Genomic DNA, 18,555 nt, shown 5'->3' with positions numbered 1-18,555 from the left:
TGGTGGACTGTGTTGTAAACAGGGAGGGGTGAGCATGCTTGGAGTATTCCTGTCGCGTACTATTAGCTCTTCCTCTGCTCTGGCTGCTAGCTGACAACAGAGGCAATGGCCACTGCCGCTTGGAGGGGTAGGTGGAAGGTGACCTGGGTCATCTGACCATCTTGCTCGTCCCTGCCAACGGTTAAAGGCAGTGGGGGCAGTGGTGAGCGAGCAGGTCAGCAGCTCACAGTGTGCGGAACCCTGATTCTACTGGCCTGTGACACAATGCAACAGACAGCTCAACAGACACCATGTCCCATCATCTGCCCAAAATCTTTGATTCTGCTCTGTTTGTATGTTAGATGAGCTGCATGCCAGGAAATAGAGTACATAACAGCAGCATGGTTAGATACAGAGTAAAGTTCTGTTTGCACTACTGACATCAAACACTCCCAGGACAGGTACAGCACGGGGTGAGATACAGCGTAAAGCTCCCTCTACACTGTCCCCATCAAACACTCCAGGACAGGTACAGCACGGGGTTAGATACAGCGTAAAGCTCCCTCGATACTGTCCCCATCAAACACTCCCAGGGCAAGTGCAGCACGGGGTTAGATATGATTTATAAAGTACCTTAATCTGAACCTTTGAAGAATGTGTGTATTGTATTTCATTTTCTGTCCCTTTGTCCTGGTCTCGGTGAGTGATGCTCCCTACCTTATTGCAGTTTGTGCACATAGTGAACAGTTTAGACTTTGGGACTGGATTGAGACTAACATGGGAGCAGGAAATGGAGATTCTTTCATTCTCTCAGCCCGGGCTGGAGTCAGAAACAGAGTGGACAGCCATTGCTCCGAACAGATGCTGACTTAATCTCACTCTGTTGACAGGGATGCCAAGACATCAGAACTTCTTGAGCTATAAGTCAGGAGAACAAGGATATTCTCAACAGTTCATTCACCCCGATCAGTTCCTGGAGGGCAAGGTAAGGTGAAAGGTCATGTTCACACTGAGGAATAGCTGGAATATAACAGTGATGAGTTTTGATGATTGATGGTGATGAGGTCTAATGAATGGTGAGTTTGAATGGTTAGTATTGGTGATAAGTTGCCAAGAGTACACACTACCCAAATGTTATGATGAGGCGTAAGGAATGTCAAATTATGTCAGATCTCTGCTCCACCCTCTGGGACTCTCCGGGGGCTGAGAGTGTTTCCATTGCCTGTGCTCAGGATCCCTGCTGATCAAAGCTAGCAGAGGCCTCTGGGCCTCAAAACAAAACCCAACACAAAAAATCTTTATTTTTAAACTGCCTCACTCCCCTCCCAAAGGTTTGGGCTTGGCAGCTGCCAGCTTCTATCATTAGCCAAAAGATTCAGATCAAAGATTTGGAGCCCTGTAGGCCTTCAGCTGTACTTGTATTTCCTGGGCAATGTTTAGATTCAAACCCCTGCCAGAGATCATGGGCTGAACCTGACTAAGCCTGGACTTGGGCCTGAAACAAGGCCTGAGCATTGCTTGGATCGGGATCTGGGTCTGGGATGATCGGAGTTGCACCAGCTGAATGGTTAACTGCAGTGTGCTGGTCCCATCAGCAGATTAGTAATCCTAGTAATCCAGAGAACTTCAGTTCACATCCCACCCTGGTAGTTTGAGACCTCCGGGGACTAAGGAATATTTTACCAGATTACAGGGTAGATTATTCTACATTCTACCCATGGAGAGTTGGCCGAGAATCAAACTGTAGACATTGCATGCTGTGCTTGCCTTTCCCACGGCACCCCCCCTCTGCCACAGAGCAAGGGAAGAAAGACTTGCATTTCTATAATGCTTTTTGCACCCTCAGAATGTCCCAAACCATTTACACCAGTCAAGTAGTTTAGAAGTGTAGCCACTGCTGGAACGTAGGAAACAGGGTAACCAAAACCTGCGCAGAAAGCTCTCACAAACAGCAACATGACCTCGATCTGTTCCAGTGATATTGGTTGAGGTATAGATACTATCCAGTGCACCAGGGAGAATTCCCTACTCTTCTTAGAAATAGTGGTGTGGGATTGTTTAAATCCACCTGAGGGGGTTGATGGGACTTAACATCTCACATGAAAGATGGCGCCTCTGACTATGCAGTATTTCCTCAGTACCTGCACTCGGGTGACAGCCTAGATTATGCACCCAGGCCTTTAGAGTTTTGAGTTGGACAAGTGGAGGGTAAGAGTGTGCTGGCGACTTATGTCACCATATGTGACCACCTCACTGCATCCTTTAAGGGATTGCTGAACACATGGGGTGCAAAAACTATTGTAAAGAGCTAATCATGTGTTATTGAGAGACCCCCTTTCCTGCAGGCCCCCCTTGCAGCGATGGGAACCAGTCCCGCGGGAAAACCTCAGCCTCCCACTCATCCGCAAGTCGCCAGGCTCAGAGGTAAAGAGAGTCGAGATAATGCAGCTGCCAAGATACGGAGATATTAACAAACATAAGTGCGTAAATTTGCAAATTTGAGGAGTTCCACTTGGCAGGAGAAACAAGTGGGTCACATATACCCCTCGGAAAATTAGCATCTGGATGGAGTAGAGAATCTAATGGGTGCAGATTCACAAATCATTAAAAATCCCGCCACTGGTTCACAAGACTGGAGAAAAATAAAGATACAGCACTGGGGATGATCTCGAGAAAAATAGAATTCAAAAACAGGAATGCTGCATTAAACTTGTATTGGAGCTTGGTTTTACTGTGGGTATTGTTCACACAGTTCCGGTCTCCGCATTGCGAAAGGAATGTGGACGTACAGGCATCCCTTGACTTTACAATGTATGAGGCACCACAAACGGCACTTGCGCCGTTTGACCCCGTTTCGGCTACACCACATTGGTTTTGATTTCAGGAGCAGCCAGCCCACCTCGTACGTTTTTGTAAATATAAATTTGATCCAGTTTGAACCAGCCCGGGGAGGTTGTGAAATCTCTCACTAAAACACCGAGCCCCCTGTATCTTTCACTCAGTAAGCTGTAAATTCTGGGCCGGATTGTTGCTACGGGGAACGGTCACTGTGGCCCACGGGCAGCCCGCTGTCTGGCCGAACTAGAGCCCAGAAACCGGAAAAACCTTTTTAAAAATTGGGAAATGTGGCTGCGGATTGCCAGTGAAGTGCTGCCTAGCCCCACGATGGAACCTGTAAAAGTGCATTTATGATGTGGAGATGCCGGCGTTGGACTGGGGTAAACACAGTAAGAGTTTTAACAACACCAGGTTAAAGTCCAACAGGTTTATTTGGTAGCAAATGCCATTAGCTTTCGTCAGACGAAGGAGCAGCGCTCTGAAAGCTAATGGCATTTGCTACCAAATAAACCTGTTGGACTTTAACCTGGTGTTGTTAAAACTCTTAAGGTGCATTTACACAGACTTCATTTGCGAATACGAGAAGGATTTAGTAATAAGAAAGCAGCAGCCTCATGGCTGCATCTAGCTTCCTACGTGTCTCCCTGCCTATCAGAGGACCCCTCCCCCGCACTTTGTGTCCCAATTGCTCCCCCAGGCCCTTACTCTGCTGTGTCGCCCTTTAAAGGGGCCATCACCCTCTGTGTTGCTCTGAAAGGGACCATCACCTCAAATTACCACAGAACCAATCCACAATTTTTAACTTTGTTCCGATGGGAAAATCCAACTTAGAACATTTCGACATACGACATGGTTTCCAAGAACCAATTGTGTTGTAAGTCAGTCCGAGGACTGCCTGTACAGCAATAAAGATTTACACAGGTGAGTTACGGAGAGTTTATCACAATCAGAATTGATTCAGGTGAGGGCCCTTCCCCTGAGAAAAGGGAAGACGGAGGAGCTGTGACCTGAGGTCTTTAAAATTAGAAAATAATTTTCAGAAGGTGGACACAAAGAAGATGTTTCCGCTTGTGGGGAGTCCGAAGCTTTAGAGCCTTAAATACAAGATAGCCATGAATCAATCAGGAGAAACCTCTTTACTCAGAGTGGTCAATGTGTGGACTTGCTACCACATGGAGTGTTGACACAATAGAATAGAGAAGAAGCTGAGAGAGAGTGGGACAGAGGTTAAGGAGTTAGGGTGAGATGAAGTAAGAGTCATCTGAAGATGAAATCAATGGTCTTGTGTGAACACTGGCATTAAACATGTTTGTCCAAATGGTCTGTTTCCATTTTTTGTAAAGATAAAAGCAAATCTCATTTTGTTAAGAGGCTATTTAATCACAGCCAAATCCACCATAGCCATCTATTGGAGGCCTGATTCCGAAACTGATTAAAGCCTGATCTTGTCTTGATTGGTTTGACCTTTGGCCCGCCCTGTGGAATGCTGGGGTGAGCACATGCGGCCAAGAATTTCTTCCGCTGGGAAGGCTGGAGCTTCCCTGGCGTCTGTCTCTGCGCCGGTCTTCCAGGAATGCCTGGAATGACCAAGAGTCAGATTCTGAAGCAACTGTGAGAGTGGGGACCTCACCTTGCTGCTGTGCAGTGGCCTGAGACTGAGCGGTTAGAGAGGCGCCCTGCTTGTTGAAATCTGGAACATTAAAACACACATGTTTGGGCGCAGTCACAACTTAGAATAGAATCATAGAATCCCTCCAGTGCAGAAGGAGGCCATTCGGCCCATCGAGTCTGCACCGACCACAATCCCACCCAGGCCCTACCCCCACATATTTACCCGCTAATCCCTCTAACCTACGCATTTTAGGATTCTAAGGGGCAATTTTTAACCTGGCCAATCAACCTAACCCGCATATCTTTGGACTGTGGGAGGAAACCAGAGCACCCGGAGGAAACCCACGCAGACACGAGGAGAACGTGCAAACTCCACACAAACAGTGACCCGATCCGGGAATCGAACCCGGGACCCTGGAGCTGTGAAGCAGCAGTGCTAACCACTGTGCTACCGTGCCGCCCTACTGCGCTACCGTGCCCCCCTTAGAGATACACAATCCCACAAGCATATAGATTTACACATATAAACATGCTTACAGATATATCTAAGCATACATACCTTCACCTGCACGTTTATGTGCTCAAAATTTCCTGTGCACATCCTTACCCATGTGTGTGGCTTTATCAGGTTTTTGAATAAATGTTTGAGTCTTTGAAAACTCACCAAGAGGCCACTTTGAAACAGGTGATGGTCCACAGAATCAAGGCCACTGTTTGGCCATCTATTGGTAAATACTACACCATGTGAGTAGACTTCAAAAGAAACTGCAGGGAATTCCCTAACAGAAATAAACTCCAGATTACTGAGGCCTTTCCACAAGCAACTCCAATATGTAAGCTCAGGAAAATCCGCTTATTCTTAACTGATTTGTTAAAAGGATCCAAGCCAGTTGGTGAAGTCGAAACCAAATCACAGAGTTGTTCTTTCTTGAGAGAGCTTATTGACTTGTTCAGTGTCACAGCTCTCCTCCCACTCAGTGTCCCAGCTGTCCCCTATTTATGCCATTTGGAAAATTTACCTCAGACCCTTGGTGGGAGGCAGTTTAATCCGGAGAAAATGTTCTGTTGTTACGCCTCGTGAGTCAGGGAAGGATCACCAGGCAAAGGAGGAATTGTTTCAATTCAACTTCAGCCATTTCCGTGGAGTTTTATTGATTGAACTCTCCAGTTTGATAGCAGTGTGTATTTTTACAGATGTGGCTGTGACTCTCTCAGTTGTGGTAACTTTGCTCTTACTCACTGTCTCTGCAGGATGCTGAAGCCATCTTCAACTGGCTGAGTGAATTCCAGCTTCAACATTACACAGCCAACTTCATCAATGCTGGTTATGATGTGCCCACCATCAGCCGTATGACCCCTGAGGTGAGTACCGAACAACACCACACTGCTGCTCACTGCGTGGCAAGGTTCAATGTCGAGGTTTCTCTCAGCCACGCTTGCTTTTCTTCCGTTTGCACTGAGGAGCCGGTGGGGAAGGGCCAAAGCCCCAGTTCACTGACCGTGGCAACATTCAAGAGACAAGAGGATAGTACAAGTGCAGGAGGAGGCCATTCAGCCCATTATGCTTGTGGCTGGCTCATTGGTTCCAATTCCCTTGCTTTCCCCTCGATTTCCTTTTGGAATTCTTACCCAGTTCTCCTTCTGAATGCTATGAAGGTGACAATGGAAAGCCGAGGCTGAAAGATGTCAGATTTAGATGTTTAAGAAGTTGCAGGTGGAGGAGGGAGGATGGGTTGGTAGGGGTGAGGGATGAGGTGGAGCAGGAGACGCTGCGATGAGTATTGATTGCAACATGGTAACGATAGAAGATGAAAAGCATGTCGGGTTGAGTATTTCTGTAGAAACACGGGGAATTTGCTTTTTAGCTCAGGAGGTACATCCTGGTGTTTATGTTTCACATCAACTTCCTCCTGTCCCAATTCATCAAACTCCATCCACAAACCCTTCTACTCCTTTCACTTCAGCTGTTTGTTTGGTTTTCCCTTGAATGTATCTTTGCTATTTGCCTCAAGCACTCCCTGTAGCAATGAGTTCTACATTCTCACCGCTCACTGGGTGACAGTTTCTTCTAAATCCCCAACTGGATTTATTGGTGATCAACTTGTAAGTTATAGTTCCTCATTTATTGGTCTACTCACCCCACCATCTTCTCTAGGTCTGCCTCATAAACCTTTTCATTATCTATCACCTTGCCCCCTTCGGTCTCCACATTTCTAGAGAAGGGCCTCAATCTGTTCAACCAATCCTGACCTCTAACACTCTCGGTTCTGGCATCACTCATGGAAATATATTCTGCATCTTCTCCAGGTCCATCTTTGCCCTTTGTATGGAAACCAGAACTGTGTACAGCACTTCCAGGTCTGATCACACAGCTATCTGTAACTTCAGAGGAAGATTAGAGGGATAGTTTCAAGGATCACTGCCTATTGCAATATTGACAAAGAGGAGAAAATGAGGTTATAGACAGAAAGAAGAGACAGACCTTGGAGGCAGGAAGTAGGAGAGGGAACCTCTAGACCCCCTCGGGCTTGCATTGCGACTGTGTTAGTGACATGTCTCCAAACGCTAGGTATCATCCCAGGCTGACAGGGCCCAATTCCACTGGGTATTTTTAGCTGTGGGGATGTAGCCCGCGTATGCACCACGACAGGAGAAGGACTGGGAGTGGAACAAAGATCTCTCCAGTGATTGGGATGGAACCTTAACCCTGTCGGACCCAGTACTAACTGACATGATCCCGTGCACAGGATCTAACGGCAATCGGAGTGACAAAGCCCGGACACAGGAAGAAGATTTCGACTGAGATTGGCAAACTGAACATTCCAGAATGGCTTCCCGACTACAAACCGGTGAGTAATCTGTACATTCCAGGAATTCCGTCTGACTTTTCCGCTGCAGTCTGCATTACGGTTGTTTGCAGATGTAATTCATTTATGAAGGGATCCAGTAATTCCATTGTCTGAGATGTGAGGGCCTCATCAATCCAGGAATTACTCCTTCATCCACACAGCGTCTGTATTCAGAATCAGAATGGGACGCCCATTCCTATTTCCAGAAAGGATGATGTGTAACTGCTCCTTGCAGCTCATGGCATCTTTAATATTCAATTTTAATGGCCAAATACCTTCAGAGAGACTGCACCACAGGTTCAGAATGTCCAGTGCGATTGGCTGAAATTCATTCCAAAACAGCAATTCTGTTTTTGTCAACCCCAACCTCCCCAAGTCAATCCCAAACCCTCCCCGAGTCAACTCCAACCCCTCCCCGAGTCAACACCAACCCCTCCCCAAGTCAATCCCAACCCCTCCCCGAGTCAACTCCAACCCCTCCCCGAGTCAACTCCAACCCCTCCCCGAGTCAATCCCAAACCCTCCCCGAGTCAACTCCAACCCCTCCCCAAGTCAATCCCAAACCCTCCCCGAGTCAACTCCAAACCCTCCCCGAGTCAACTCCAACCCCTCCCCGAGTCAATCCCAACCCCTCCCCGAGTCAACCCCAAACCCTCCCCGAGTCAATCCCAAACCCTCCCCGAGTCAACTCCAACCCCTCCCCGAGTCAATCCCAAACCCTCCCCGAGTCAACTCCAACCCCTCCCCGAGTCAATCCCAAACCCTCCCCGAGTCAACTCCAACCCCTCCCCGAGTCAACTCCAACCCCATCCCGAGTCAACTCCAACCCCTCCCCGAGTCAACTCCAAACCCTCCCCGAGTCAACTCCAACCCCTCCCCGAGTCAATCCCAAACCCTCCCCGAGTCAACCCCAAACCCTCCCCGAGTCAATCCCAAACCCTCCCCGAGTCAACTCCAACCCCTCCCCGAGTCAATCCCAAACACTCCCCGAGTCAACTCCAACCCCTCCCCGAGTCAATCCCAAACCCTCCCCGAGTCAACTCCAACTCCTCCCCGAGTCAACTCCAACCCCATCCCGAGTCAACTCCAACCCCTCCCCGAGTCAACTCAAACCCCTCCCCGAGTCAACCCCAAACCCTTCCCGAGTCAACTCGAACCCCTCCCCGAGTCAACTCCAAACCCTCCCAGGACAGGTACAGCATGGGGTTAGATACAGAGTAAAGCTCCCTCTACACTGTCCCCATCAAACTCTCCCAGGACAGGTACAGCACAGGGTTAGATACAGAGTAAAGCTCCCTCTACACTGTCCCCATCAAACACTCCCAGGACAGGTACAGCACTGGGTTAGATACAGAGTAAAGCTCCCTCTACACTGTCCCCATCAAACACTCCCAGGACAGGTACAGCACTGGGTTAGATACAGAGTAAAGCTCCCTCTACACTGTCCCCATCAGACACTCCCAGGACAGGTACAGCACGGGGTTAGATACAGAGTAAAGCCCCCTCTACACTGTCCCCATCAAACACTCCCAGGACAGGTACAGCACTGGGTTAGATACAGAGTAAAGCTCCCTCTACACTGTCCCCATCAAACACTCCCAGGACAGGTACAGCACGGGATTAGATACAGAGTAAAGCTCCGTCTACACTGTCCCCATCAAACACTCCCAGGACGTGTAGAGCAGGGACAATAATAAAATGTTGTATTTATTGAGCATGGTATTGCTTCTCTCAGGATATCTTGAAGTTCGAACAGGCAGGTTTTGAAGTGTAGTTGCTGTTGATTGATGGGTTTATTGCAGAGTGGGTGGGCTCACCCTCACAGGGACACTGTCCACTGCACTGTGAGAATTTCCATTTCCACTTGGTGTTGTCTGAAATCACCAACTGCAGCCAAACTGAAGACAATTTTATTTACAGCTGTGGATTCAAACCTATTAGACGGGCGGCACGGTAGCGCAGTGGTTAGCACTGCTGCTTCACAGCTCCAGGGTCCTGGGTTCGATTCCCGGCTCGGGTCACTGTCTGTGTGGAGTTTGCACGTTCTCCTCGTGTCTGCGTGGGTTTCCTCCGGGTGCTCCGGTTTCCTCCCACAGTCCGAAGATGTGCGGGTTAGGTTGATTGGCCAGGTTAAAAATTGCCCCTTAGAATCCTAAAATGTGTAGGTTAGAGGGATTAGTGGGTAAATATGTGGGGGTAGGGCCTGGGTGGGATTGTGGTCGGTGCAGACTCGATGGGCCGAATGGCCTCCTTCTGCACTGTAGGGTTTCTATGATTTCTATTGAGAAGCAGGCTCATACAGGACCTTCCAGTCCTTTGCCTCTCTGAATAGGATTGAGCCCAGATCCCAGAGCAGGAAAGGGTAGTGTCTAACCAACTGCGTTACCAACAGCCCCAGGGCATTCCCTCAAGAAGCGTTTGATCAGGTCTTACAGTCCTCTTCAGCAATGGAAGCCGATGTCTCGTGTTGGATGGAAGTAGGAAGAATCCAAATTTCACCTTCTGGTTGTATCAGGTTAGCTGAGGTCAGCCAAGAGCGCGGCAGTTGGGTAGCAGTTCAGAGAAGGTTCGCTGGGCTGATTCCTGGAATGAAGGGGTTATCTTGTGGAGGACAGTTCAGGCGTTAGGGTCTACACTGACTGGAGTTTAAAGAACAGGAGGTGATCTTATTGAAACGAGTCACATTCTGAGAGGGATTGATGGGGTAGACACTGAGAGGATGTTTCCCCTCACGAGGGAATTGAAACTAAAGCACAGTTTCAGAATAAGCAGTCTCCTATTTTAGACGGAGGTGATGTGGAGATGCCGGCGTTGGACTGGGATAAGCACAGTAAGCAGTCTCACAACACCAGGTTAAAGTCCAACAGGTTTATTTGGAATCACGAGCTTTGGGAACCCTGCTCCTTCTCACCGGAGACTCCTTACTGAGACAGAGTTGAGGAGGAATTTCTTCTCTCAGAGGCATGTTCATCTCTGGAGTTCTCCAGTCCAGGGAACAGTGGAGGCTGAGCCATTGAATACATTCAGGACTGAGTTGGACAGATGGGTAGTGGAGCAGAGGGGCCGAATGGCCGACTCCTCTTCTTATGTTCTTAGTTCTGTATTTAAAAGCTCACACCCAGTGGGAGCCGACCTTGAGACTGTGTAAACTCACTCTGTGTGAAAGTGTTAGCTAACAGTCAAAGGTGCTGGGGTATGCCGAGAATCTGGGGGCTGTGCGGGGGCAAGTCTGGATGGGTACACTTGTCGAGTTAAGTATCCAGTGACTCCTGCTGGAAAGTGCTCACAGGGGTGAGGGTTAGGTTTAGGCTCAACTGTGATGCCTCCGCTAGCCGCTCAGCCTGTTGTCTGAAGGGCTCAGTTATAAAGAATGGGCAAGGTAGCAAAGGGCAGCCGTGTCGCTGCGTCCCGAGGAGAAGAGAAACAGTGGGGTGGAGGGGGAGGGGGCTGTACACAGAACGCAACATACAAAGAGGCAGGAAGCTTCCTTAAGCGCTGACTTTTGCTGGCTGTGTGTTGCAGGTGGATTTGTTTGAGTGGCTGAGTGCGATTGGCTTGCCTCAGTACCACAAGAAGCTGGTGGATAACGGGTACGACAGCATTAACTTTGTGAGCGAGATTACCTGGGAGGACCTGCAAGAAATTGGGATCACACAACTGGGTAAGACTGACGCTCAGCAGCCTTTGTATTGTCCTCACTCAGCTGTTTAATCCTTGGCCTGTGCTCCATTACAGAGAGGGGCTGAATCACGCGAATGCTCTGGGCACAGTGCCCACGCCCTGGGCATAGTGCCCACTCCCTGGGCACAGTGCCCACTCCCTGGGCACAGTGCCCACTCCCTGGGCACAGTGCCCACTCCCTGGGCACAGTGCTGACTCCCTGGGCACAGTGCTGTCTCCCTGGGCACAGTGCTCACTCCCTGGGCACAGTGCTGACTCCCGGGGCACAGTGCTGTCTCCCTGGGCACAGTGCTCACTCCCTGGGTGAGTTTGGATCAATCCTGTTGCGCTTCCTCCAGCAGTGCGCACGGGACTGAGAATCACTGATGCTGTGCGAGCTCACTGTCTGACAGAGTTTTCCAGCATTGTGTGTGTGTCAGCCTGGGTGAGGGTGAGGCAGTGGTGTTGTGGCATTGTCACTGGGCCAGTAATCCAGAGACACAGGGCAAGATCCAGGGATCGGATTCGAATCCCGCCTCGGCAGCTGCTGAAATTTGAATTAGATAAAAAATTTGGAATGTAGAAGTCTAATGTTGTCGATTGTTGTAAAACCCACCTGGTTCACGAATGTCCTTCAGGGACGGAAAGCTGCCGTCCTTACCCGGGGACTCCAGATCCACAGCAATGTGGATTACTCTCAACTGCCCGCTGAAATAGAGGGCATTTAGGGATGGGCAATAAATGCTGGCCAGCCAGCGATGCCCACACGACATTAGTGAATTATAAGGAAGGGAGCTAAGGGTGACTGGCACCTGTCGGGGCCGCTGCGCGCCTGTAGGAGCCCTGCGCCTGTAGGAGCCCTGCGCCTGTAGGGGCCCTGCGCCTGTAGGAGCCCTGCGCCTGTAGGGGCCCTGCGCCTGTAGGAGCCCTGCGCCTGTAGGGGCCCTGCGCCTGTAGGGGCCCTGCGCCTGTAGGAGCCCTGCGCCTGTAGGGGCCCTGCGCCTGTAGGAGCCCTGCGCCTGTAGGGGCCCTGCGCCTGTAGGAGCCCTGCGCCTGTAGGGGCCCTGCGCCTGTAGGGGCCCTGCGCCTGTAGGAGCCCTGCGCCTGTAGGGGCCCTGCGCCTGTAGGAGCCCTGCGCCTGTAGGGGCCCTGCGCCTGTAGGAGCCCTGCGCCTGTAGGGGCCCTGCGCCTGTAGGAGCCCTGCGCCTGTAGGGGCCCTGCGCCTGTAGGGGCCCTGCGCCTGTAGGGGCCCTGCGCCTGTAGGAGCCCTGCGCCTGTAGGAGCCCTGCGCCTGTAGGGGCCCTGCGCCTGTAGGAGCCCTGCGCCTGTAGGGGCCCTGCGCCTGTAGGGGCCCTGCGCCTGTAGGAGCCCTGCGCCTGTAGGGGCCCTGCGCCTGTAGGAGCCCTGCGCCTGTAGGGGCCCTGCGCCTGTAGGAGCCCTGCGCCTGTAGGGGCCCTGCGCCTGTAGGGGCCCTGCGCCTGTAGGAGCCCTGCGCCTGTAGGGGCCCTGCGCCTGTAGGAGCCCTGCGCCTGTAGGGGCCCTGCGCCTGTAGGAGCCCTGCGCCTGTAGGGGCCCTGCGCCTGTAGGGGCCCTGCGCCTGTAGGGGCCCTGCGCCTGTAGGGGCCCTGCGCCTGTAGGGGCCCTGCGCCTGTAGGAGCCCTGCGCCTGTAGGGGCCCTGCGCCTGTAGGAGCCCTGCGCCTGTAGGGGCCCTGCGCCTGTCGGGGCCACGCGCCTCACGGGGCCACCACACGTCTGTAGGAGCCCTGCGCCTGTAGGGGCCCTGCGCCTGTAGGAGCCCTGCGCCTGTAGGGGCCCTGCGCCTGTAGGAGCCCTGCGCCTGTAGGGGCCCTGCGCCTGTCGGGGCCACGCGCCTCACGGGACCACCATACGTCTGTAGGAGCCGTACTCCTGGTTATATTTCGTCAGCAGCATCAGGGAAGGTGGGGAAGGAAATTGGGATTTCTTCTGTTTGAGCAGCTGCTTTGTTTCTCTGCAGGACATCAGAAGAAGATGATGATTGCCGTGAAGAAGCTTCTGGACGTGCAGAAGGCTATAAATCAGGCGGAGGTGGAGGCCAAAACTGCGACGCTGAGGCGAAAGGCTCCGAACGCGCTGGACATTGTCACCATCGAACCCTCGCAGGCTGAGAACGGGGAGTGCCAGTCTCCTCAAACGCCAAAGATGCTGACCTTCCAGGACAGCGAGCTGAGCCACGAGCTGCAATCCGCCATGTCTAACCCCTGCTACAACTGCCAGGAGAGCCTCGTGATGAAGCAGGTGGGAGCCATCTCCCGGAGTCAGGAGAGCATCGGCATTCGCTCCCGAGGATCCGGACACTCCCAGGAGAACGTGCTCGGCAAGACCAAGTCAGACAGCAAGTCCCAGGAAAGCCTCGGCAGCGGAGACGGGAGCAGCAGCAGTGGGAGCAGCGGTCGGACCACCTTGCTTCCCTACTCGAGAGACACGGCGCCCATTCACATCGTCGGGCCGAACCAGGAGAATGCCAACGGTTTGGGGCACGGCATTAGAGGCAGTCCGAGTAAGGAGAGGAACGTCCCCGATGGACGCGATCATTACCAAAGGCCTGTGCTACAGAAGGGCGCTCCTGTGTCCAACCCAATGAAGTCACTGCCTTCTCCATATCCACTTCCTCCCTCACCAAACTTCACCCCGCCTCATACTCCAAGTAAAGGGAAGGCTGCCCAAGCCTTTGTGTACCCGCAGCTGCCCGTCAAAGGCAAACCCTTCCCCTCAACGCTGGAATGCTCCCAGCAGCAAAACTCTAAGCCCGTCTCCCACGTGCCAGGGAACCAGAGCTTTGTCTACGTCCACTCACATTGTAGCATCGCCAATGGAGGGGTGCCAGAGGACGGACCTCGCCTGAACCCTGTGGCCCTGCCTGGCGCTGTGCCAATTATCCGCTCCGCAGTGCTAGGCAAGGAGCTAAACGGAGACATTTACAGGCCAAAGAAGCGATCGCAGAGCCTGAACCGCTATGCCATGTCGGACGGCGAGCCGGAAGAGGAAGATGCGGGCAGTGGGGGGGCCGTCAGCTCGTATGCCACCCTGACCCGGCGCCCGGGGCGCAACCAGGCCTCCAAGGGCCAGTGGGCGGCAGACAAAAACGTCAACCGCAGCCAGTCGTTTGCTATCCGGGGGAAGAGGAAAGGGCCCCCACCCCCTCCGCCCAAGCGTCTGAGCTCTGTCTCCAACTGCCCAGGGCAGGAGGTGGAGCAGGAGCCAGTCTCCGACCCGGCCACTGCCCCCCAGAATGCACCTGACCTGGTCGATGGGCTACCCATGCAACAGGAAGCCAGCGAAGGGCCAGCCAGCAATGTTAGCGGCAGCGTGAGGAGCATTGCTGCCAAGTTGGAGATGTCCAGCAGTCCCGGAGGCCAGGCCAGGCCTGTGGCCTTACTGAAACCTTCTAAAGTAGAGAAGAGGGCGACTCCCGACACAAAGGGCGAGAACCAGGAGGCTGTTCCCGAGAATCCTGAACATTGCGGAGAAAGCTCAGCACTGACCAAGGCTGTGGCTAAACAAGCCGACAAGGCGAGAGACTCTGCGAACCGGCGGCGTACCTTCAGTGAGCCGGGAGTCAGCATAGAGACAGCCACGATTGCCAAAGCTCTCAAACCGGATGGAGAAGAAGCAAAGTCAGATGCCGAGGATGAGGCCAGGGTTGGCACCGGAGACCTCGAGGCTTCCTCATCCTCTCAGAACAGCTCCAGTGAGTGTATCCCTTTTGCCGAGGAGGGGATTTTAACCATAAAGCAGCGACCGAAACCAAACAGCGTGCAACGAGGGGATGCCAGCGTGAGCTCGGCAGACATAGCCACTGACTCGGCAGCTGTCACCGGTATAACCGGGGCGTCCGGAGAGGGTGCCGAGGAAAGGCAGGATCACGACATGCAGCTGAGTAATGAACGAATTGCAGCGACAGGCCCAGCTCCCAAACTACCGGAGCCTCCCGAATTTAACCTGACAGAATCCGACACCGTCAAACGAAGGCCAAAGCCCAGAGAGAAGGAGCTGTCCGTCGCCAGCCCACAGCACCATGTTCTGGTGCAAGGACCTCGATACGCAGAGGCTCAGGCTGTGCATATGGTGGACCCCAGGCCTCAGCTGGGCCCTCATGTGAAAGGTGACCTGGACGATGATGCCTGCGTTGAATACAGGATTGCTGAGATTGAGAGGAGTCTCCAGTCTTTAGAGAAAGGGACTAAAAAGACGCTGAAACCTCCCCTCTCTCCCAAACCAGCTCTTGCCTATCTCCAACAGACACCCAAACAGGCAGGATCCGTGCCCGTCATCACCAGGCCGACTCATACCTGGGCACCAGTCACAGGTAACAGCATCACATCATGTCTAATATGGGGAGTGGGTAATCTTTACACCTGGGTACAGCCGAGGCTGACGGAATGAACATCTAACCCCAGTGATTGAATGAATAGGCATCCTCTGCGACGCTAGATCATTACAGACCCAAAGGCTTCAAGGCTGAGGCCACACTCGGCTGAATCGCAATGGGAGTGAAACCATTTGCCTCAGTGCCTCCAAGCTGGTCAGTCAAACCTCATACCTGCATATGGTGGGTAAAGGCTGTCAGGCTGAGCGCAGGTTAATTTAGGGTTCCACAGTCCAATAGCCGGCGAACACTCATTGCCTGAACTTTCATATGACTGGATTGAATCGGAGCTCGAAGGGCCGAATGGTCCACTCCTACTCCTATCTCGTAGACTCTTAAGAAACACGCTGAATGTTCAATTCTTGCTCTAGAGAATTGGGCGCCTCAACTGACACTGCAGTGCAGTACAGAGGGAGTGCCACACTGTCAGAGGGTCAGTACTGAGGGAGTGCCACACTGTCAGAGGGTCAGTACTGAGGGAGTGCCACACTGTCAGAGGGTCAGTACTGAGGGAGTGCTGCACTGTCCGAGGGTCAGTACTGAGGGAGTGCTGCATTGTCAGAGGGTCAGTGCTGAGGGAGTGCTGCACTGTCAGAGGGTCAGTGCTGAGGGAGTGCTGCACTGTCAGAGGGTCAGTACTGAGGGAGTGCTGCACTGTCAAAGGGTCAGTACTGAGGGAGTGCTGCACTGTCAAAGGGTCAGTACTGAGGGAGTGCTGCACTGTCAAAGGGTCAGTACTGAGGGAGTGCTGCACTATTAGAGGGTCAGTGCTGAGGGAGTGCTGCACTGTCTGAGGGTCAGTTGTGAGGGAGTGCTGCACTGTCAGAGGGTCAGTGCTGAGGGAGTGCCGCACTGTCAGAGGGTCAGTGCTGAGGGAGCGCTGCACTGTCGGATGCAGCATGTTTCAGGTGAAAGGTTAAACCCAGACTCGAGCTGCCATGCCAGGTGGGTGTGAAAGATCCCACAGGCATTATTCTGAGGTAGAGAGGAAGGTTCTCCCCGGTGTCCTGTCCCTGAACCGATACCCTTGGAACAGAGATCTTATTGTGTGCAAATTTGTGGTTTGTGTTATCTGTGGGAGCAAGGTGACTGTGCTCAGCCTATCCTGTGTGTGGGAGATCAGTGAAAGGTGCGTCCTTAAACTTTGATTTTGAAAAGTAAATTGTTTTATTTTGCCCTTTCTTTTCAGAAGCCTGCCAAAACCAGCCTGCCTTCTCCACACCGCCCGTCTCCCCAAAGTCTACGCTGGCGCGAGGGCTGCCGTTCGCCAGTCCCAAAGCGAGCAGGGCTCTGCAGGGTGGCAGCCTGGCAGGATCCCCACGCCCCTTGCAGCAGCTGGGGTCCGGGCACGCCTCCGTGCCCACAGGCCGGGTTGTTGGGAAAGTGGGGCTGATGGGAGGAGCGCCCATAAAGCCTGCAGCGGAGACAGCCCTGGCTCAGCAGCGACTGGAACAGACCAGCACCTCGCTGGAGGCTGCTCTTCATGCAGTGGAACAGAAACTCACCCAGGAGGACAATGGCAATGATGTGTGAGTAACCATTAGCAGCAAGCGTCACCTCTCTACCGGCTGCTGCAGTGCTTACTGCATGAATACTCTATATTGAGGGAACATATCCACAAATCAGCCCATCGCAGGGAGGCAGTTAATGGGCTGGGCTAAGGGGTGAGAAACCAACACAAAGGAATGGGTGACAACTGGGGATAAGTTACATCGAAATACATAAAATGATCAGCACAGAAACAGGCCATTCAGCCACCTGCTCCATGCTAGTGTTGATGTTCCACATGAGCCATTCTCCTATCCCTCTTCATCTCACCCGAACAGTCTATGCTTCTAACCATTCCTCCTTCATGAATTTATCTACCTTTACCTTAAAGGCACCTTTGGGTGGCACAGTGGTTAGCACTGCTGCCTCACAGCGCCAGGGACCCGGGTTCAATTCCCGGCTTGGGTCACTGTCTGTGCGGAGTCTGCATGTTCTCCCCGTGTCTGCGTGGGTTTCCTCCAGGTGCTCTGGTTTCCTCCCACAGTCCGAAAGATGTGCGGGTTAGGTACGTTAGCCATGCTAAATTCTCCCTCAGTGTACCTGAACAAGCGCCGGAGTGTGGCGGCTAGGGGATTTTCACAGTAACTTCATTGCAGTGTTAATGTAAACCTACTTGTGACACTAATAAATAAACCCACGTTATCCACCTCAACCACTCCTGTGGTAGCAAGTTCCACGTTCTAACCAGTCCCGGGATAAAGACGTTTCTCCTGAATTCCCTATCAGATTAGTCCTGAACTAATTTTGGGTGTCCCACAGGTGGATATATCTTGCCTACATCTACCTCACACTCCGTCTTCCAGTCTCTAAAGATTCCTGCTTGCCTTTCAGAGTTTGATCACACTGTCTGAAGACTGGAACCTCTCCCAATGCTGACCGTCCCTCTGTGTATTTCCAACATTTTCCTAAGAGCCTAAGGGATAGGAGCAGAAGTGGACTATTCGGCCCCTCGGGTCTGCTCCAAATCAATCCAGTCATACTGTATCTGTCTCCACTCCACATTAGCATCCACACCCCACATGCTGTGAATCCCTGAGCGATCAAAAATCTATCAATCTCAGTCCTGACTATATTCAGTGATGGAGCATCCATCACCCCTGGTATAGACAATTTCAAAGATTCACCACCCTCTGAGTGAATGCATTTATCCATAAATCAGTCCTGAATGATTAACCCCTTATCCAGAGATTGTGCTCTCAGATTACCCAGCTGGGGGTAACAACCTCTCGGAGTACACCCTGTCAAGCTCCTTCAGAATCCAGCATGGTTTAACGAGATCACCCCCTGTCCAGAGAGTACAGGCCCAATTTACACAGCATCTCACCATATATAGAACAACCCTCTCATCCCAGCAACCCAACTAATGGGCTTTCGTTGGACCAGCTCCAAGGCAAGTCTATCCTTCCTCAAATACTGAGACCAAAACTACACACAGTATTCCAGAGGTAGTCTCATAGAATTCCTACAGTGCAGCAGAGGCCATTTGGCCCATCGAGTCTACACCGACTCTCTGACAGAGCATCTCACCCAGGCCCTATCCCTAAAACCCCACACATTCATCCCTCCAATCCCTCTAAACTACACATTTTGGGACACTAAAGGGCAACTTACCATGGCCAATCCATTTAACCTGCACAGCTTGGGACTGTGGGAGGAAACCG

General features: G+C 52.3%; 1 protein-coding gene across 5 annotated transcripts in view; it reads left to right on the top strand.

The window, feature by feature from the left end:
• caskin2b (CASK interacting protein 2b) overlaps positions 1 to 18,555 on the top strand; it is a 255,010-nt gene that overhangs the window by 231,068 nt on the left and 5,387 nt on the right. For all 5 annotated transcript variants that reach the window (XM_078225315.1, XM_078225314.1, XM_078225317.1 and 2 more), the window contains 6 exons: positions 870 to 964; positions 5,680 to 5,790; positions 7,176 to 7,277; positions 10,800 to 10,938; positions 12,935 to 15,286; positions 16,536 to 16,875. In XM_078225315.1, the coding sequence (XP_078081441.1) occupies positions 870 to 964; positions 5,680 to 5,790; positions 7,176 to 7,277; positions 10,800 to 10,938; positions 12,935 to 15,286; positions 16,536 to 16,875 (3,139 nt within the window). The remainder of the gene's footprint in view (positions 1 to 869; positions 965 to 5,679; positions 5,791 to 7,175; positions 7,278 to 10,799; positions 10,939 to 12,934; positions 15,287 to 16,535; positions 16,876 to 18,555) is intronic.

The sequence above is a fragment of the Mustelus asterias genome, chromosome 12 (genome assembly GCF_964213995.1).
Source record: "Mustelus asterias chromosome 12, sMusAst1.hap1.1, whole genome shotgun sequence".
Taxonomy (NCBI): Eukaryota; Metazoa; Chordata; class Chondrichthyes; order Carcharhiniformes; family Triakidae; genus Mustelus; species Mustelus asterias.
The sequence above is the reverse complement of the archived record's forward strand: the minus strand, read 5'-3'. Positions and strand labels throughout refer to the sequence as shown.